We start from the raw sequence: 21,793 nt of genomic DNA, 5'->3' as shown, positions 1-21,793 counted from the left end.
GAGAACGTCAGTGCCTTGCCATCTTACACAGTTGGATGACCCTGGAATTTCAGCCCTGCACTGTTACCCCAAACCAACGCCTTGTCTTTTTCCACTAAGCCAGTGGTTCTTAAAATGCAGTACCCAGACCAGCAGCATAAGCATCACCTGGGGTATTGTTAGAAATGCACAAACATCGTGGGTCCATCGGTGACCCACTGAGTCAGAACCTAAGTCGAGGGTGGAGGGCGCTGGCAGTCAGTGTGGTGACAAGCCCTCCAGGGGATTGTGATGCACTCAAGTTTGATGTCACTGAACCACCCCATGCTGCCTCTTACTCCTCTTGAATTAACAGAGCCTGCAGTCCCAGCTGCCAGTGTTCTCTGTCCACTCCCCCTGCTTGGTTTGTCTGTGGGGCAGCAGCTACCCACTCTGTCCTTATGACACTTCCTCACGTGCCATCTGCACCCCAGCTCTAGCTCCTCTGGTTAGGCAGCTGCTGCAAGGCTTCGGGCCCAAGAGTTTCAAGAGGACAGATCCATAAGAGTGACCTTTTGTGTATATGGTACCTCCACTGACTAAGCCATCACCCCAAGTAAGGACTTTCTGGTTTCAGGGTGTCTGTCTGACTCCTCCACATTTTCTGGATCACACCCGGTCTCACCTGCTCCAAATGTATGACTGTCACTTGACTGACCGCAGGCTGTGGAGCTTAGGAGCACCTTTACCCTGGAGCGGATCTGGGTGGCTGCCTATGTTTGACACAGCTAGTGAGGACCCGAGACCAATTTGAAACAAAAAATTTTTAGTTGGTCCTTAAACTCTTTTATCAGATTGGGTTGAGTTATCATTAATGAATAATAACTATTCTCTGTGATGTGATTAGAAAATGAGAAGTAGTGCCAAAGCCTGGCTGACTTCTTAACAGAACCAAAGTGATCTTTGAGTCGTGCACGGGGTTGAAAATATCCTATTTGTCACTAACACTTGGGTGCATAGTCAGCTGGGCTTTCCAGTGTATTGATAAGCTACTCATCGTGTCTGTGTCAGTTCCTCTCTTTAACATGACCTCTCTTCTCTTCCTTTTCCTGCTTTCCTTGGTTCAGAGAAGCGACAGAAAACTCGCCCATTATGGATGGGTCCGAGTCTCCAGCCCACCAAAGTACTGATGAATAGAGGTATCGTAAGGGAACGTGTTGTTCTTCCAGCCCTTCCCCTTCCCTGCTCGTGAGCTGGAGAGCTCACGTGTGGTGCAGGAGTTGCCTTTGCTCATATGGATCGTAATCTCTGGGGGGATCATCTGAGTGGTGTGGAAGCTGTCGTCTTCATGTCCTGTCTGTAGATACATGTGGGACTCGATCTTTATGTGTCTGTTTCCACATCAGATGTTAGATGTTCCCACTGCTCCTTCCCCAAAAAGACCTCAAAGTGTGTTTTAGACCTTCCTGGGCTCTTTGTACATGCAGATACTTATAGAATCTTTTACTAGTTTTACTAACCAGTGTTTGTTGAAAAGAACAGCATCATGCAGTTTACATCTCAAAGCGCCAGGGGCAGACGGAGTTGGTCTAGAAGCATCTATCACCCATGATTTCCTCCCAGTGTTTTTGAGTGACAGCTGTCCACTGTACCAAATGCTGTGCATTCCAGCATGGGGTCCACAGACAAGCCTTGTCCCCTGTGTCACCTGGGAGTTTGTTAGAAGTAGACTCTTGGACCTATGGAATTTGAATCTGCATTTTAACAGGACCCCTGGGTGAAGCATGTGCATGTTGGAATTTGCAAAGCCCTGCTTCAGTGGGCATAAAAACGTAAACACTCGGTCTGGTTCCTATTCTTAAGGGGTGACAAAGTATTGAAATTAACAGCATTTCAAGGGTTAACTGAGAAGATAATGATACAGCTTCTTTCAAAGCCACTTCCGAGTGGTAAGTTTACTCAATCAAAAGATGGCAATGCTAACTCTTGTAGCACTTATGTATTCAATACTCTGAGACGTGGGGAGAGGAATCTCTTCTGGTTTCTAGAGATGCTGTGTGAACTTGGCTTCAGAGGCCCAAGGTGGGAGCAGGGTCTTTGACAGGCAGAGGCTGAGGAACGCCCTTCCAAGGGCGAAAGCACAGATGTAGAAACAAGCAGGGGTGTGTGGGGGAACAAGAGAGTGCCTTCTTGCTGTAGAGAAAGAGCTAGACCTTCTCCTGAGGAGGAGGATGGGACAAATCTTCAACAGGAGGAGAGATGAAGAACAACTTTTGCTGCAGATGCCCTGAGCTGATAGATGGGGGAATCTGGAAAATGGGCTTAGCCTTTCGAGGAAAGTAGTGTTAAAAAACAAAATTCAACTGAGTAAATCTGAAAAATCCTACTGGCTTTATTTCAGTGATTTGTGAATCAAGGAGCTTCCAGTCCAGCAGAAAGCAAGGAGCTCCAAGATGATGCACAGAAGCAGGGGTGTGCAGGCAGGAGGGAGCAGGCAGGCACAGGCAGTTACACCAGCTGAAGAGGCAGGTGGTGACGGCCCAGTTGCTTTCCTTTAGGGGACGGCAGGTGACGTCCTCATCGTGCAGATTGGGGGATTCCATTCCTGGGGGAGCTGAAACTGTAAAGTCAAGTCTCGGTTTGATGACATGGAGCTTAGCCTATACAACTGCATTTTGGGTCTGCTGTTTTTAACAGTTCCCCCCTTTTCATCAGTGATCCAACTGTAAGGCAGCAGGGCTACCCCCAGCTATGGCTCTGGAGTTCTTTCCGGCTTTTCGCTGAATCTCTGGGTGGTCTTCACAGGCCATGACCCTGGGTTCACACTCTTTCAGTCAGTCATTCTGCTCCTTTTCTGATGTTCTGTTTGAGGGAGAGCATGTGCTTGGTTGCCTGTGGCTGCAAAGCTGTATTTAAAGCTTCTGAGAGAACACAGCACCCTATGGTAACTACTCTTGTAAAGAGAATGACCCCCAAAGACAGACTGTGTTGGTTGGGCTGTTGGCCTAAGGAAGTGCTGGGCTTGTTCAGTCATCTTCTGTGGCTGAGTCTCACCTTCCCCCGAAGTATTGATCCAGGTGCAGGGGTGTGGGTCACAGCTCAGACACCTCCATGCTCGACTAGAGGCTGTCAGAGGCTTGCCTCATCAGGAACAACTCTGGCCAGTCTAGGGATTTTTTATTGGGCAGCTGTTGCTTTACCATCAGGGTCTGCAGTATCTTCAAGAGGTAAGGAGAGACTGCCGATCATGGCCTCCTTTGCATCAGCTCTTGGCCGGGGGAGGAGGGATCTGCCAAAGAAAGCAGATTTTGAAATCTCTGACTCCTGCCTGGGAATTTGTGTTGAATCTGTGGCTAGGGACTTGGAAGGTGACAGCCCTGGAAGCCAGTAAAAGGGAAGGGTTTGTAGACAGCACAGGTGGTTTTATTCTGGTCTCCCTTGCCTTGTGTCCCTTTCTCTGTACACAGCCTGGATGCAAGGTTCCCTGGGTAGATAACCAGAGACAAGAAAGCAGACCCCCAGGGTTAAGGAGTGGGACACACTAGAGATGGGGGCTGGCTGAGCTTCAATCCAGAGAAACCGAGGCCCTGGAAATGAGGGAGAAGCTGTGATGGATGGGCAGAAGTAGTTAATCACCAGCATCGTAGTGTTAATAATTCAAACGGTCGTCTGGAGGTTGGATTTGTCCTCCTTTGCAGTGGTCTGAGATGTGGGGATGATGGCATTCTCTCTCCAAAGCAGAAAGATGGACAGAAGAATCATAGAAAACCTTCACAGGCTAAGAGTTAGGAAAAGGATGGTCAGAGAGGGAAGGAGGAATGGAAAGAAATGTCCTTGGTCTGACATTTTGGGAGGAAGCAGTCTTACCTCCGTGGTGGCCACTTCTCTCCCTAGTCAGTTTGGTTTGAGATTGCCAGCTTTTGTGCAGGAGGGACCAGAAGGTAGGTGGAGCCTTCATCCGTTGTGACGTCTCTACCCAAGGTTTGATCCTTGTGATTGGGCAGCCATGTGGCCATCAAGAGCTCGTGGTAGGTTACTTTCCATGAATCTCCCTTCTGCAAAAGCATTAGGATAAAAGATCTGTCTGTAAATAATAACTTTAAAATGCCCAATGGTAAAGATCTGATGAGAGTTCATTACAATGAAATTGACAAGGAAATGTTATTTCTGTGATATACAACATTTTTTTTAACTTTTTATCTTATACTGGGGTATAGCCAATTAACAATGTTGTGATGGTTTCAGGTGGACGGTGCAGGGACTCAGCCATACACATACTACATGTACCTATCCTCCCCCAAGCCCCTCCCAGCCAGGCTGCCACGTAACATTGAGCAGAGTTCCCTGTGCTATACAGTAGGTCCTTGCTGATCATCCATTTTAAATGTGGCATTGTGTAGGTGTCCATCCCAAACTCCCTATCTGTCCCATCCCCTTGGCGACCATGAGATCATTCTCTGAGTCTGTTTCTGTTTTCTAAGTAAGTTCATTTGTTACCATTTCGTCTTAGGTTCCACGCACACGGGATGTCACAGGGTGTTTCTCCTCCTCTGTCTGGCTTACTTCCCTCAGTGTGACCCTCTCTAGATCCATCCATGTTGCTGCAGATGGCACCGTTTCATTCTTTCTAATGGCAGAGTCCTAGCCCATTGTGTACATGTGCCACATCTTTATCCATTCCCCCACTGACAGACATTCAGGGTGCTTCCTTGTCTTGGCTGTTGTAAACAGTGCTACAGTCAACACTGGGGTGCATGTAGCCTTACAGATGTTTTTCTCCACATATGTGATAGACAACATTTTAAGATAAACAGAATTATGATCGATAACGTTATACCAAGATAGATTTCTAGAAATTTCACACAATTTCTAGCGTACTTAATTATATTAATAACATGCATCCATACAAATTACCCAAAAAGGTTTATCATCAGTTGACAATGTGACCCGTGAACCTGAACAATAAAACTAATTAGTATAACATCTTTCATAAGGTAAGAGACAGATCCTTTGAAGTCTGATTTAAGATAACCATAAGGAAATGGGTACGCCAGTACTACAGTTACAAGTTGTGTGTGTCAACTTGAGCAAGTTGAGTTCTAATCAGAGAACGGTAAAAAGAGGCACTGGGAAGCTTGGCTACAAAAGTTTTAACTCTGTAGCTGACATAGAAGGGACTTCAGGTGGTGTGTATGATGGCACTAACGATAGGGGAAATCAGGTTAAAGGCAGACCAGGAAGTCATCAACATCATGGACAGACTGGAGTTTTAAACAGCAGATCCAGAGTCTGAAAGGTATCTTCCCTGGGCAGTCAGTCCCTGGGAGACACAGGCAAGGCGTTATCCCTCCAGATCAGGGCCAACAGGAGAGAAATCAAGTAAGTGGAAGAGTTTGGTTAACGTGTTATTGACCAGGGGAGTTTTGCAGAAACTAATGCTTGTGCTGGTGATGTGGCTGGCCAAAAATTGTTGTTTCACTAACACTTTGTGGGTTATTACATTCAGTAGTTACATCTGACACACCTGTCAAGTCTTCTCATTTTCATGAAATGTTGTCTTCCATCCACTCCTCTGTAGGAGCAAAGAAGCATTCTCCGGCGCTGTGAGTCTCATGTTCACTTTCTTTATCAGAATCAGTCACTCAGGTTTTCTGTCTCCTTGTTGGTCTAATTAAATGTCTCTGAGTCAGAACTATATTCTGAAGAACTACCACCTTCCAAGACACTAGTATATATGTCACTTGGACAATCAGAGGAAATACCTGCATAAAATTCTTCACTGAATTTTATGAAATTCTGAAATTCTTCACTCAAAATTTCACAATGTGTCATTTTTGAAAATGTTACGCTTATAATACACATAAGGTTGGAACAGAAACCTAACAGAGCAAAATGTGATAATGACAATCACAAGTTGTATAGTGAACCCTTGATCAATTTTAAGCTGTAACAATTTCCCACAGTGATATTGTGTCACCCTCTAAAAATGTATTGATACATCTCTGGTCAATAATGTGTTAATAACCCCCACCCCCACCATGAATTTCATAGTAAAGGAGAACAGTGGTAGAAATCAAGTTAGATTACACAGGCCTGGCCCGGCGTCTGGGGACCGCTGTCCACGTCATCTGCTTCTGCTGCCAGGAGAGCCTGAGGGTGAGATCGCAGATGGCTCTGCTGTCCATTCAGGTCCTGTGACTCCTTGCAGGTGGGACGGAGGTTCTCAAGCTTAGCTGTGCAGGAACTGGTGAGCAGTACCAGAAAAGGTCGTTTCCCAGGAGGGGAGCAGGAGTCCTTCAGCTGTTGTCTTTTTCAGTGGACATATTCTCCAGGAAGTAGTGGATGAGCACTATCAGTGGCAGGTTGTAATCTTGTTCAGCGTAAGTTTCTTCAACTTGAGGAGGAATTGACAATAGATGACCAGCGATTTTTTGATGGGTTCTGTTGGGCAACATGAGGGTCAGAGAGTGGCGAGTGAGGCAGAGGGAGTGAGTGTCTGTTTTTCAAAGGCAGGGACCTTAGATTCAGAAGGCCCAGTGACAGCACCTTGGTCACCTCCTCACTGGGTTTTAATGAGGTCCTCAGTCTTCTGTCCTGTCCTGAAGGCAGCCCGTACAGCCTAAGCAGGGACTCTGCGGAGTTCTTAGGTTGGAGCCAGTGAATGAGTTCTCAGTCACTGTGCAGAAATGATGGGGGTGCCCCATACAGGGAGGACGTTTTGAAGTTATTTCTTTGCTACAAAAGAGGCAGCTGCTTATCAACAGAAAAACGCTTCTACCCAGCGAGAAACATACAGCTCACTACAATAGTATTTGTTCACTTGTTTACTCGTTGTTAACAGTTATGTTTAATTAGAAAAGTTCTCTAGCCATTAAACAGCTAGCCAATGTCTTATCTTTTTACGGACACATTTTGTAACCGAGATAACATGAACTTATTTGACTAGTAAACACAGGTAGAATCAAATTATGTCTGCATTATATCAATATTTAACACACCTACTTTGATCAGACCAACAAACTTAAGAGAGCTCTTGATTTATCCCAGATCATGTGAATTTGAAAAATATTTGGGTTAAGTTTCTGTATTTCTGAATTTTAGAATATTTAATTTGATAATAATTTTTCTTTAAGCCAATTAGATGCATTTTTTACAAACTGATTATACAGTACCAGTCAGAGGCAGAAACACATTACAAACCTATGTGTACATACACAAACATACAGACAGATGCAGAGGTTGGGAAGCTTTGGTTTTAAAGTTTTGGCCATGAGACAGGTACAATAAAGCAGAACTTACTAGTTTATAGAAGAACTGTTTTATCCAAATCCTGTTTCTGGACACTGGAGTAAGTTAAACTTACCTGCTCAAAATGGGAGGTCCCTCAAGGACTTTTCTTTCTTAGATTCAGATCTTTTACAGTGTCTGCAAGCCTTCTGAAGTGAATGGAGTATGCTTGGGGACTGAGAAAAAGAATAGGTGGCCTTTGATTTGCTTCTAAACCTGCATTTCTATTCTTGTAAAGACTAGGTTTATAAGACAAGGACAGGTTACAATGTGAATGACATCACAGGCTGTCTCACGCCTCCAACTATATCATCTTCTATTTGCTTCTTTAGATCAGGCAGAAGATTGACTAAGATGGAATTCAAAAGATTCCTATGCTCCAGATTTAGAGCTTTGTCTTTGGAATGTTTTTCTTTCCCTCTGGGTACACATTTTCATTTTGACTTAGGAACTTTATCCCCAATAGGCTCTGAATATCAGCTTCCAGTTTGGCCAACTTCTGACCATAGAGCCACTTAAACAACCTTTTAAATATCTTGTCAGGAGGACAAACAGTAAATATTCCTGGCCATATTGAAAGACCTCACGGACGCAAGATGCATTCCCAAATAGGGTGCCAAGGATACCACCCTCCCAGATCCAGAGCCACTCCCATTACCAAAAGGGAAGACTCAGTTCCCCCTGAGGGCTGGCACCCATCAGGCAGGACCTGAGCTACAAACGGGTGCAATTTACATTTCTGTGCTGTTTGTCCAACCTGACGTTCACCAAGTTCTCAGGACACAAAACAAGACAGACCAGAAGGCAGCAATAGCCCCTGAGAGAGAAAAGATCAACCAGTGTGTCTGGATTTGGAAAGGAAGGGATGTGAAAGTTTACCTTTCTCTCTCAGCTGGCCATGGTAGGCAGATTCAGAACTGACTCTGGTCAGAATGCTCACCCTGGCTGGTGTCTGCTGGATTGACCAGGATCCCATCTGCAGGCTCTGTAACAAGTTGGGGTTTAGAGAATGTAGCTTCACTAGCTACCGAGATTCAGCAAGGTTTTCCATTAATTTTATTATTAGTTTCCCCTTGGCTGTGGAAGGGAGCAACTGGAAGCAGTTACAGGAGAATCCCATGGAGTCCTGTTGACCCTGGGAGAGCCCGGGGCAGGGGGCGAGGGGTGCCCTCCTCTGGGGATGGATTTAGGGGTGTCTGTGCGACCACCAACTTGACAGGCCTTTTGTTACAGTCATGCAGTCTCTTCAAAGTGGAGAGACGATGCAGACAGAGGACAGGCAGAATGAATCCAGGACAGAGGGGAGCAGGAGGAGTTAAAGTTTTACCCTTCCTTATTTTAGGAATCTCTTGTGTCTTTAAGTTTTTTATTAGCCTTTTGCAGTGAGTTTCAGTGAAGCTATTTGGGAATTTTGAAGCCATCTGCAAGCTTCATCATACCGACTAAACTAGGCATCCCACTCCACTTGTTTGATGTGGACTTCTGAAGTGAACAATCTTATGTAACGGGAACATTCCTTCTGGTGGCCACCGTTATTCTAGTTTGTCTTCAGTAAGAGCAGTCCATGTGAAAGTGAAGAGACCACAATGTTTTTTTAACATAAAACTGCTGGGGGTAGTTCCTAAGGTGGTGGTGGTGGGGGGCACTCTTAAAACATTTAGGTGACTGGGATCCCATTTGTGGAGTTTTTCCTGGAGCAGAGAAAATCCTTGACAGCCTCAGGGCTAAACTGAGGGCCAGGACTCGGGTCTGACAGTCTGCCTCTCACAGGATACTTCCTTTTCCTGGTGGACGGCCAGTGCCCTGTATGTCAAGACCTCCAACCAGGGCTTCCTCATTACACTCAATTTTCTTGCAGGTGGCCAGTGACCTTGTGCCCCTTCTGGGCCATGACCACGTTTTCCTACCTGGGAGCCTGGGCTCTGGAGATGGTTGTCTCTCATCAGGTGCTCGACCCATGCCCTCCAATTTTTGTTTTAATTTTGCTCTCAGGAAAACTACGTTTAAGTGTAAACCAAGTGCACTCTAATTCAGAAACTAATAAAGTACTCACCAGAAGGACAATCTGTCTTTGTCCAAATCCGGAATAAAGCTGGAGAGAACTCAAAACAGGAATCTTGGACTGTGAAGTCCTCTTGGGATCCCAAGGCTGTCACCGCTGTTTAAAAAAAAAAAAATTCAACAAAGTAAAAAAAATCTTGTTGGCTTCGTTCATTTAAGCTGCAACCCAATTCCTTGTGGAATTAGAAACAGTCCTGTCTTACAAACCTAGTCTCTACAAGAACAGAAATGCAGTTCTAGAAGGCATTCAAAGCAACCCCTCTTCATCTCAAAAGGGGGGAGGTGCGGACATTATAAAAGACCTGGATTTAGGAAGGGAAAGTCCTTCTTGGAGGAACTCCCATGCTTTCCCGGCTCCTTTGAGATGGGGATGTTCCACCTGGTCTCCTCCAGGAACTCTAACCCAGGCCAGCTCTTAGAAACTTCAGGGAGGTAATTCTTATCAGAAGGGAAAAAAGAGAAGCAAGGGTATGGGGAGCTCAGGTGAATGAAAAACCTTAAATGTTTTCCCCACAACTGAGCAGCTAACCTTAATTTATTCCAGCTTCCAGAAACATGACTTCGACCCAACTGTTCTTTTATAAGGGTTTCCCAGGTGGTGCTAGTGGTAAGGAACCCACCTGCAACACAGGAGATGTAAGAGACATGGGTTCGATCCCTGGGTCAGGAAGATCCCCTGGAGGGGAGGGCGCGGTAACTGACTTAGCATGTATGCATGTTCTTTTATAAACTAGAGGGTTTTTCATGATAGCACCTGCCTCGCAGGAGAGCAAACAAGGAGCTTGCTGGTTCTCTTTTCATCTCTGCCTTTCCTTCCTGCCCCTGGTGGTCACCTCCTCAGGAGGAAGTGAACAGCCTTGTACTGAGAAAGCCACTTGTCCACACTCAGTCACTTGCCCATCTCTGACCAGTGACTGGGGTTAGAGGACTCCACTGGTCCCCCTGGGCCACTTGGCTACCCTCAGTGAGGGTGGGGGGACACGCTGGTGGCGAATACCACCAGGTCAACACAAAGAGAGAGAGAGAGATTGCCGCCCTCCGTAAACAGCGTATGTCCACGTGGGGTCCAACCACCTTCTGCCACAGAAAGTCTCTCAGTCCCTCAGGCACAACGGGAAGGTCAGTTGTGTCAGGAGGAGAGTGTGCAGGGTGGGTGTGATGGAGTCAGCCACTTATCACCTGAAGACAGTGATGATGGCCATGGCCAGTTACAGAATTGAGGACCTTGATGTCACTTTGCTTCTGAAGCCACCTTTCAGCATATTAACCCCAGCATACATTTCAGGGGATCCAGGCACAGGACTCTCTTTAAAGGCTACAGTATGCTCCCAGAGCCTTGGGTCTTGCCGCGTTGATGGGTTTTTTAAAAAAGCCAGATGAGAAACCTTCACAAAATCCAGAATGCCTTCATCTCCTTGTTCCTATAAAAATGACAACAAATCAAACAGAAAAATGGTGATAATGGCTTATTCTCAGTCATAAACTGGGACACGACGTTGTGTGTAAGATGCTCTTAAACCCACTGTTGTCTGCATCTCCTCCTGCCCCAGCACTGGTCATGGAAAGGGTCAGCAGCAGGCAAAGGGACAGATCCCCTTCTGACATTTATTCTGTTTCCAGACAGGTGTTTCTACCCCTAGCAGCATGCGCTCTGGGAGGTCAGACTCAAAATTCCAGCCTGAATAGCACCTAGACCTACTAACCGAGACGCACTGACCAGTGTCACTCACAGGAATGTTACTCAGAACTGAAGGCTGAGGTTAGAGGCCTGCAGGTTTGGAATCGGCACAAGTGAACTCTCTGGAGTTACTAGGAGTAGAAGCTCAGCACAAAGGAAGAGCATACGAGGTGGCCCAGGCCATGCTGCCCACGGCTGCTTCCGCACAAGGCGCGGAGGTCAGCCGTCCCCACATCGGGGCCTGCGGGCAGGACAGGGAGAGGAAGGCAGGAACGCTCTCCTCAGGGGGCATGGCTGCTTTTTTGAACCAGCCTCTGGGAGCCTCCTGGGCAAATTCAGGCCTATATTCACTGAGATGAGGTGTGATCTTCATCTTGCCCTGGAAGAGCTAGCTCAGGATGAGTGCAGAGGGACTGTTTTTCCAAGGAATGATGCTGAGTAATGATTCTGGGCTTTGACATAGCCCTGTGATGGCCTCTTGATACGTAACAACTACAGCTGATCCTGAACACGACAGTGTGAACTGCACAGATCCAATTATATTCAGATATTTTTTCCAGTAAATACACAGTCAGCCAGCCCTCCATATCTGCTGAGGAGGAACTGCAGATATGAAGGGCCCACCATCCTTATATCAGGGACTGAAGCAGCCTTGGACTTTGGCATCCAGGGGGCTCCTGGACCCAATCCCCTCCACATGGATGGGGATGACTGTACCTCCACCCAACCTACATCATGACACACACCTGAAAAATCTTTAAAGTCCTTTCTATACACTTTCCTATATATTTTCAATACTTTTTTGATCATCACACAATACATGTTATCAAGTAAACAGCATTTAAGACTCCACTCAAAAATATCACCTCAGTTTTACTACAGGGAAACCTGCCACTTCGAATGTGCTTCCAGGACAGAATAAAAATCTAGTAAACTTAGGTACGTCTGGGGTCTGAGGGAGGACGAACCAAGCAACTATTCCGAGAAGAAAAGAATCCTGAGGACTCCAGCCAGAGGGGTTCTAGGCCTTGGCTGCCTGGAGAGTCAGCTGGGGGCTTTGAAAGCTCCTGACACACAAGCACACCCCCGACCATTAAGCTAGCCGGGCCCTGACAGGAGTGTTTGGAAGGTTCCCGGGTGACTCCCACGTGCACCCGGGCGTGAGGACTGCTGCTCCCTCTCCCTCCAAGATGGTCAAGGATGTTTCCAGTCCCCGAAAGCCTGCTGTACACAGCACTGCCCCAGGCCCTGTGAACACGTCCTCCTGAATGCAGGCTGCAAAGTGTCATTCCCCGCTAATGGTCTCCTCTCCTCCTTGGGTCCCTGCAGGAGCTACGGTGACAGCTGTTTCCTGGACTCTTCCCTCTATCCAGAACTAGCTGATGTCCAGTGGTACGGGCAGGAAAAAGCCAAGCCCGGGACCCTTGTATGAGCCCGCCGGCCTCCACCTGACCGCCTCGCCGCCATTCTGAGATCACCTCACTGCCTCTCATTTGCCTTACCCAGACGCACTGTCTCCCTGCACCAGCTTCAGCCCTCAGCACTTTTTTTCTCCTGTCTCCGCAACCCCTCACCCTCAAAAAACCTGACTGAGGAGACATTCTGGAAGGTTCCGGTCCCACTGTGTGTCCCCTGGCTCCCTTGCCCAGAGAGCCAGGCACCAGTCCTCAATGGCATCTTGGTGCCCCCCACCCCTCCGTGACAGCCCCCGGGCCAGGAACCGGCGGGGAAGCTGGTTGGCATGGATTCCTGTGGACCAGTGGCACTGGGGAGACCAGGGAAGGGACTCAGTACAGGGTGATCCAGAAAGACTAGGGAAGCGGAGGCCCACCCGCCACCTGAAGGCCATCCACGCATGTTGTGAAGAGGCTGCCTCGGGGAATATTCAGCTGAAATATTTCCTAGGAGGAGTGGCTATTGGGGGAGGGGGGAACGGAAACAGGAAGCTGAACACGTCAGAGATGCATCCGAGGATCACAATCAGTTCTATGCTGCCAAAGATTTTAAAAAACACACACACACAAAATAAGAGGGCCCAAGAGGAAGACATTCCTTCTGCAATGAAATCTCTTAAATCCTCAACTGCGACCACATCCCACACATGGAAGTCGACCATCTGTGACGTGTCCCCCTCTGTAACCCTTCCCTGGACATTCACCTCCCTCTCCCGAGAGCCTGAAAACTCACCCAAGGTGATGGGCAAGTCGGACAGCCCCAGCCACCATTGCTGACTTGAATCTCCACGAGCCTGGACGCGAAGGAGAACAGCCCCATGGCGGGCAACAGAGAGTCCGCTCAGCCCCGGCCTGCATGGGGGTTCAGTCCGAGACACAGACCTGCCTTCCTCTGGGGATCTGTAGGGAGCGTAAGGTGATGGTTGCCAAAAGTGGTTCTCTCATTAAAACAACCAGTAAACGCATATCCTATTTTTTCGCACAAGGTGTTTCATTTGATTTTTACGGGAAGCCAAGGGAAAAAAAAGCACATTACAATCCATTAAAGTATTTACCTGTCACGGCCCATTTTCTGTTTGTTAGCACTTGTGTGACAAAGAGCTCAGATCCGACGTCTCTCAGCACCCGGTGACCAATGTGTCACTTCTTCCAAGAACCCAACTACACCCTTAGATAGGAAGACTGTACTCACGTGTCTACCAGCTGGCAGGCAGAGCAGGGTTGAAAAAATATATCAGCTCCCAGAGGGCCCGGATGCCTGTGACACCATCAGCTACCTTGATGTATCACGTTGGTCTGCAGGTACCAAAAAAGGAAGAGAGAAAACAGGTGTGTGGGAGCTGCCCGTTTACATGTGTGTTGAGCTATGCTCAATACACAACTGGAAAGCCATCCGTTTCTCCAAAGGCCTCAAAATACTTTTCTAATACTAACAAGTGCACACTCTGAGTTGGCTTGTTTCAAATGGCACAAACATGGTCTCCACAGAGATGGGACGCTGTGCTTACCTGGCGCAAGTAGGGGGGAGGTGCGGGGGGGGATTAATTTTTTTCTCACTTATAATGACTCTTCCTATTGGAAAGGCAGTGGACAGCCAGATAGGAGCTGGGTTGGCTGTAGATTTGTGGGTAAGCAGAACTGAAGCTAGCTTTAGCATAAAAAGAAAAGTCTTTTTTTTTTTTTAATGTATATGTAATCCAAGAATAACAATAGACTCTACCAGACCAGGAGGGTAGGCATGGATACTTACCAGTGGTTAAAAAGCAACAGCCACGGTGTTTCCCCCACTGCAGGGTGTTTCCCCCGCTGCAGGTCAGAAAGCACTGTGGGACTCCTCTGGGGCGCGGAGCAGGATGGGGCCAGTTGGGACGGTTCAGGGCCTGGCTCCCTGGCTGCGTTGGTGATACCAGCTTGCAGAAGGGAGTAATATTCACAGAACACTCTGGGGGTAGACCCTGCAGGGTAAATAAAATTGATGATAATGTTATTAAAGGATTATGGGGATTGACATGGGGGGAGGGGTGTTGCTCTTACTTTACAGTCAAGAGTTAACAAACAGCAAGTTTTTTCCCTTCCCATTTGGAAACAAGTCTCTATGAGGCCAGATTCTTTCTCCCAAAAGAAGATGCACAAATAACAAACTGAACTCTCAGAGTTAAGTCAAAAGGGAACTAGAGGAGGTGACAAGCTTATATGGCTACAGGGCATACAACATGGACAGTAGTTTGAAATCAAGTTGGAAGTCAGCTCGATCAAGTTTTTAGCCCAGTTGGGTTACAAGGAATGACAGACAAAAATTCTATCTCAACACGTGGGTTTGGGATTCAGGAGACAGAAAGGAGTGGAGGTGGGGGTGGGGGGTGGAATTACAGTTCAGACAAACATCCTGATAGTCTGGTAGCAAAGACGGAGATTAAGTAAAACAGGTTTTACTGTTGAGCTGCATTCATGTTCCTACAAGATGTACATAAAGTGTTGGTCCTGTGAGACTGACATGATTAATGATCAGTGTGGTGGGAAGTGATATAGTTATTGTACACAAGCACTGGCAAGCTCTTTATATTTCCCTATTTCTTTAAAGCATCTTAATGAAATACGAAACCCTGGTCTGATATAAAGTCCCTATTGGATTCCTTGGATACGTGTAAGAAACTGCCTGTTTAGCCAGAAGGCTGGTGAAAACACCTACATCAGACTTTGTTGTGAGACAGGTGGGTTTTTTAATTTTCTTATATGCAGGTGAGTGTTGAAACTGTTCAAATTCCACTTTGTTTTCATTCAGTATTAGTTTAGTTCTTCATAGAGCAAACCCCATCCAGGTGCTATCAGATGACCAGTTACTGCTTAATTAACTAGGTGTAAAGTTTTACATATACATTCATGTCAATAGTTTATTACAAGTTGTGTAAAATGGACTCTAGTTTAATAATGGGGAGGAAAGGATTAGGTTGCTCCTGAAACTGACTTGTAGAGCATGTAAGATGATTTTACTGGATTCTGTTCAACTGTAATCAATGACAAAGATGTATGTTGTAGACAAAGTTGCAGAATTAAAAAGAAATCTGCTTTTAATTTATTCTTTTTGTATTAAGAATTTGTATAGTACCTTTACATTTTGCAAAACAGTGTTGTCAACACTTATTAAAGCATTTTCAAAATGAAAAGATCCCAGCTGCCTCCTGGACATTCTGTTTGTGTCTAACTGATCAATGCCTACGCACGCTTCGGGGAGCTTTAATTCGGTTGCCTGTGTCCTCGTCGGGCTTTTTTTGACAAGCCAACTGAGGAGACGGGCAGGCAGCTCAGACTTTCCTACCAGTGCTGTTCATCGTACCACAGCTCAGACTCCATCCCCCACCTTCCAAATCCTGTCACCAAAGCAACAGCCCGCTGGGCCCGCAGGCACAAAGCCCTGCCCTGAGGGACACAGCCTTTGCTGCCATGGCACCCCGGCCCCCTAACCCACACTGCACCTCCTCGCTAGCACAGGACTAGAAATCTGACAGGCAACAGCACCCCAGGACGGACAGCCCGGCTGAAGCATCTGCCGCCAGTGCGGGCTAACCCTCCCAAAAAGGCAAACAAGCCACTGAGAATGGACTCAAAGCGTGTCTGGAAGCGAGCCCCTCAGGACAGCATCTTACACCAAAGCCTGTCTGTCCTTGGCAAAGCTACCAGGGCCTCCTCTCAAAAGATAATCAACACTGACTTCAAACAAATAGGATCTTCTGTTAATAAGTCTTTTACATGTAAACATGTTGCTGCTCAGGAAATAAACCTACTGTCTCCTATTAAGCTCTATCACCTGAAAGCAACCAACCAACAACAACAGGAAGATGGAACTTTCCCATTACACACACACACACACCCCTTTCCCATTACACACACACACACACACACACACACACACACACACACACTCCCCTTAACCAACCAACAACAACAGGAAGATGGAACTTTCCCATTACACACACACACACACACACACACACACACACACACACACTCCCCTTACGTTGTGACAAGGCAATTTCAAACAGTCATTATTTTGGTTACTAGAGAACACAAAGTAAATAGCTGGCTCCTGTAGAAAGCATTAAAAATAGCCAGGTCTTACTCCCAAAATACCAGTTCAAACAAGCTCAGACATGAAGTTCCTCTAAAAAGAGGAATATCAGAGAAGCCCTGATGGGGGTCAGCCAGCAGGCAGTGGCCACAGCGGAAGTCAGCCTCTCACTGCATGTTCTGCAGTGGTCCCAGGTCCTCTGCATCTAATGGAAGAGGGTAAATGAGCCCGGTGGATAGGACGTAATCAAGAGTGTCAGCGGGATCCCTCCGGGATCTGTCGTTCAAGAGGCTGCCTGGTGAGACAGTAGAGACAAGCTGACCGGACAGAGGCACGACCTCTCTGCCTTGCACAGAGCCCCACTCCCGGCAGTCAGTATCTGTCCAGGTAAGAGCTGAAGGGCCTGCACTGCAATTCAGGAGGATGAAGCTGCAGTTCAGCAGGTTAGCTGATAAGGCTCACACATGTGCAGTTGTACCAAAATCTCTTTTTCCATCAGAAACCCACTTTACTCTCCATAAATCTTTATCCCCATAAACAAGTAGTTTCCTTTTTTCACCCATTCATCCTATTTTCCATCAAAGCCTTTCTAATAATGCTTCCCTTCCTCCCACTCTACCAAAACCCCTCAAGGTCAAGGATGACTCCCCACATGGCCAGATGCAAGGGTTAATTCTCTGTTCACGTGTTAGGTGACTCACCAGCAGCATTGGGCATGGCTTACCCCTCTTGCTTCCTTCATGGAAAGACTCTTGTTACTTGAATCCAGGACAGGACATTCTCTGGTTTTTCCTCCTCATCACGGTCAGGGCTCCTCCTGCTCAGCTCCCTGATGTTTACTCCGTCTCCCCGAGGTCTACGCACTAGACTGTCCCAGGGCTCAGATCAAGCTTTACCGTGCAGTCACTTCCCGTAGTTCTCATCATGTCCATGGTTTAAAATGTCATCTGTGTGCCAAGGACATCTGTACTACTCACTGGACCTCCTCTCTGAACCTTGTATATCCTGCAGCCCACTCAACAGCTCCACACGAATGTCTAATGTGCTAACACGTCTGGAAGCGAATTTCTGAGCTGCCCTCCAAATCCACTCCATCAGTGACCTCGCTCAGTCGAGTTAGAGGCACCTCCAGTCTCCCAGAACTCAGGCCCAAATCCTTGGACTCACCCATGAGGACCTCCTGTCCTTGTCGCATCTGCAGCCAACCAAGTGGATGTGAAATCCCTGCCCTTGTTCTCTTGAGGGTGGAGGAGGGAGAGAGATAATAAATATATAACACATTAGAAGGCTGGAAGAAAGTAATGTTGGTCAGTGGAAGATTCAGCCTATGACAGGTGGGGATCCACCTTTCCTCCAAGTAAGGTACGGAGAGCTGATGAGTGTGGAGGCAGCGGCAGACCTTAGGCCTGCGTCCGTGTTCCACCTGCTGTGAGGGAAACTAGGGGAGGCCACCTTCCAGGTGACAAGGGAAGGACGGAGGATCGGGAAGCAGCAGTCATGGGGGAGGACAGCCCCAAGAGGAGAGGAGGCAGGGCGCAAGCGCCCGCGGACTCTGGACACGGGATGGGACTCCCCTCCAGCGGCACTGCGGGGGGCGGGGGCCGACAGGATGAGCCAGGCCCGGGTGGCGTGGGGCCGTGCGACCGGAGGACAACAGGCGGAGAGAGAAGATGGCCCTGGTGAGAAACTGGAGTGATGATGATGGACTCCAGATGGATTACAGAGAAAAGCAAAGCCAGGAAGATGCCGAGGAAGCAGAAGGAAGCAGAGGAACGAACGGCGAGAAGGTGTTGGAGAGACTGAGGCAGAGCAGAGAGGGAGTTAAAGGGAGGGCACGAGGACAGGACTTCACGGCCAGACAGGAGGGAAAACGCCAGTTTCCCCGCATCTGGGCTCTCCACGCTTGGGGTGAGCCCCACGATCTGGGAGCGAAGTCCACATGTGCAGGAGGGAAGCACCCTGAGCTGCAGGCTGGGGGAAGGTGACCCGCCACACCTCCCCTCAAGCAGGAACCACGAATCTGGCTGCCTGTTCAATCCGGGGGCCGAGCACGTCAATTATTTTAGCAGAAAGGGTGTAACGGAAAGGACTGTTAACCAGAGAGTGAAGAGGTGACAGGAAGGGGGGGACCCTGAGGTATCAGAGAGATGAGAACCACAGGAAGAGCCACTGGTCTCAGGGCTGGAAACAGAGACTAGGGACTCTGAAGAAAGACTTAGAGGTTTGAGGAGCTGGGAACCAAACCTCTGAGGCCTGGACGCTGCTCAGGTGGTTTGGGTGCCTCGGGAACTTGGCGGGACCCCACAGAGCCAGGATCCAAATGTCCGGGGAGAAGCACTGGCTGATGCTGCTGCGACGGTTCTACAAAAGCCTGGAAAACCTGAGAGCGGGGACCACCGCCTCCAGAACGCCGAGTGTCACCGTGGGCTGCAGGCCCGTGGCTGGGCCACCACCACAGGGGACAGGTAGTGAACACGGAGGAACAAGGCCTCCCTCCCTCCTCGGGGCTCCTGTCTCCCATGTGGCCCATGATCGGTAGAACCCAACACAAAGCCAGTCGCAGAGGAGAAACGTGGTCTGCAGAGCCTCATCCCAAAGCAGGGTGTGGCAAGTGCCAAGGAGAAGCTGTCAGTCAAAAAGCAATTTTCTATAAAGGACAAAACCATACATACCTTTTTGGCTCAAGTTTGTGTAATTTCAGTTACTGCTCTAGAAGGAATGGTGGTAGTTAGCAAATCAAAGCATACCAAGACACTTTCTCCCTGAATGACAGAATCACAAGTGTACGTTTTCTCAGGTATCTTTCACACCCACAGAGGTATCCGGAATTTATTCCTCTCAAAGTCACTCCTAAGCCTAGTGGAGATTTGGGAGTAACTGAGAGAGGAGCAAGCGCTCAATGCCTCTGTCCCACAGAGTGACACGAATCTCTACCACAGGTTGACCTCTGTCTGCTCTACAACCTGGCCGTCTATGGACTTCCATTAACACTCACTGGATTCGGGTTTCCTGCAGCTGAAACAACCTGGCGCCAATATCCAGAGAGCTCATTCAGGTGAATGCTGATATACTTAACATGCATCTTATGAGAATGTGGCAAAAACGAAAACCAAGTCTTAATGAAATGGCAATCTAATACAATTACAAAGTTTAACAATAATACAAAAACACATTATTTCTCTCCGCTCAAATCCCATACACAGGCACTGCGCTATGCAAAGATTATATAATTTAGGATTCACATGATTTTTTATAAAATCTATGTGGCAAAGATAGCTGACAAAGGTTATGTCAGTATCTGAGCTAGTGATAAGATGATTTCCCCTATGCATAGAAATGGAGAAGGGAATGGCAACCCACTGCAGTATTCTTGCCTGGTGGATCCCATGGACAGAGGAGCCTGGAGGGCTACAGTCCACGGGGTCACACAGAGTCGGACACGACTGAGCGACTAATACTATGCATAGAAGACCTGACATAAAGTCAAGCCACAGAGCAGAAGGACTTGTAACGGGCACTGAACACAGGGCTCAGCCAATGTACAAGGACCTATGTTAAGTCGGTAAGAAAAAGGCCAGGAATTCAGTAGAAAAAAGTGACAAAAGCAAAATCTTGAACAGAAACTTCACAAAAGTTAAAATCCAAATGGCCATGGAGTACATATGAAAAATGCTCCACTTAATTTTCCTCAGCAAAACACAAACTAAAACCACAACACAGCACCATGTTAACCCGTCAGAAGAGCCGAAGTGGAGATGGCCGAGGGCATTCCAGGAGAGGCCTGGACCCCTCAAGTCACGCATGTGGCACTGTGGACTGGCACGCACCCTTTGGAAAACTCTTGTGGCACTACCTTCTGAGTACACACATACCCAAACATTTCTCAACTTCATATACACCCTGGAGAAATTTATAATTCACAAAAAAATACATGTACAGCATTCACACCCAAAGTGGAGACAACTCAAACGTCTATCAAATGTAGAACGGGACAGAGAAATGAGAATCAAATCACAATGAGGGACTTCCCTGGTGGGCCAGTGGCTAAGAAGCCGCAGGAGGTCTGGGTTCAAAACCCTGTCAGGGAACTAGATCCCACCTGCTGCAACTAAGAAGATCGAAGATCCTCCCTGCCACGGCTAAGACCTGGTGCAGTCAAATAAACAAATAACAACAACAAGCAAACTAACTCACATGGGGAATGACTGCTAATGGGTCCTGGGTTTCTTTCGGGGTGATGAAAATGTTCTCCATTTACATGTGCTGCTGACTACACAATTCTGAATATTCTAAAGACTACTGTACCCGTTGAGTGGGTGAATCTTACAGTACATGCATCCAATATTAAGAAAGATGTTTTTTTAAATGATGACAGCAGAAATCAAGGCCATGGCTTTGTCCTGACAAGGCATGAAGAGATTTCTGGGGCACTAATAACATTATCTTCCCTGACTTGGATGATAGTTACTTTGAGAGAGTTTCACTCTGAAAAAGTTGTATGATATGGTATCTTTCTGATGTGTGTACTTTGCTGTATATGTTACAATTGAATAAAACTTTACAATGAAGGAAATGTAATCTAGCTGTGAGTCTTGGGAAATAATCTTCGAAGGGCTAAACAAACCCTCAACAAGTAACTGATTAACAATACTAGACTCCTGCTCGCTCTCTCTGCCTCAACCCTAACTCATAGTTTAAACAACCTCATATCTTATAATGTCTTTGTTTATTCTTGCTTTACACAATGTATAGCCAGCCCAAGGTAGTCATCTATTCTTACCTTCAATTTTCTTACATGAGGCCTGTCCTGGAGGTTCTCTCTATGCACAAGTCACCTCATTTGAAACCTAAGAATTATTGCTTCAAAAATATTTAACTGAAATACTCAAGGTTTTATAATATGCCAAATTCCACATAAACCTGGAGAGCTAAGTGTTCTCTATTAAAAAATAAATAAATAGAAGAAATACAGAGTCCTTTTGCCCTAAATTCATCCACCAGGTCACTTCCTTCTGTAACTCTGATAATTCTTTTTAATCTGTGGTTTTCAAACTGCTGGTCACAACACATTAATGAGTTGTAAGCCACTTTAGAGTCACACCTGCATATTTTTAAAAGAAACACAACAGGAAAGAAAAAATAAGAACACACCACTCACGGCATGGTCAGGGAATACACACAGTGATACTGGGTCCTATCTATTTGTTACGGCTGATTGTTGAGCTATGGTCAAAGCATGTCAAAGCCACAACTTTAATCCTCCTGCTTTATGAGACGGCAAAACCGAAA

General features: G+C 47.1%; 1 protein-coding gene and 1 long non-coding RNA gene across 12 annotated transcripts in view; one reads left to right on the top strand and one right to left on the bottom strand.

Annotated features, from left to right (window-relative positions):
- Positions 1 to 15,604, top strand: part of FRMD4A (FERM domain containing 4A) — a 368,918-nt gene extending 353,314 nt beyond the window's left edge. For 2 of the 4 annotated variants that reach the window (XM_043480351.1, XM_043480349.1), the window contains one exon: positions 12,314 to 15,604. In XM_043480351.1, the coding sequence (XP_043336286.1) occupies positions 12,314 to 12,416 (103 nt within the window). In that variant the 3' untranslated portion in view covers positions 12,417 to 15,604. Of the gene's footprint in view, positions 1 to 1,085; positions 2,216 to 12,313 lie in introns of those variants that run through there. The other 2 variants (XM_043480353.1, XM_043480352.1) reach the window with 1 other exon arrangement.
- Positions 2,327 to 11,015, bottom strand: LOC122448764. 8 transcript variants are annotated; one of them, XR_006271741.1, is made up of 4 exons: positions 9,299 to 11,015; positions 4,456 to 8,230; positions 3,826 to 4,013; positions 2,327 to 3,247 (listed from the first exon to the last, which is right to left on the bottom strand). It is a non-coding gene; the product is annotated as an uncharacterized LOC122448764 (long non-coding RNA). The 8 variants fall into 8 exon arrangements; XR_006271742.1 differs by having other exon boundaries at positions 3,826 to 4,676; positions 7,322 to 8,230; XR_006271738.1 differs by having other exon boundaries at positions 3,826 to 7,421; positions 8,125 to 8,230.
- Positions 15,605 to 21,793: the final 6,189 nt, after the last annotated feature.

This window comes from Cervus canadensis, chromosome 10 (assembly GCF_019320065.1).
Source record: "Cervus canadensis isolate Bull #8, Minnesota chromosome 10, ASM1932006v1, whole genome shotgun sequence".
Lineage (NCBI taxonomy): Eukaryota > Metazoa > Chordata > Mammalia > Artiodactyla > Cervidae > Cervus > Cervus canadensis.
The sequence above is the reverse complement of the archived record's forward strand: the minus strand, read 5'-3'. Positions and strand labels throughout refer to the sequence as shown.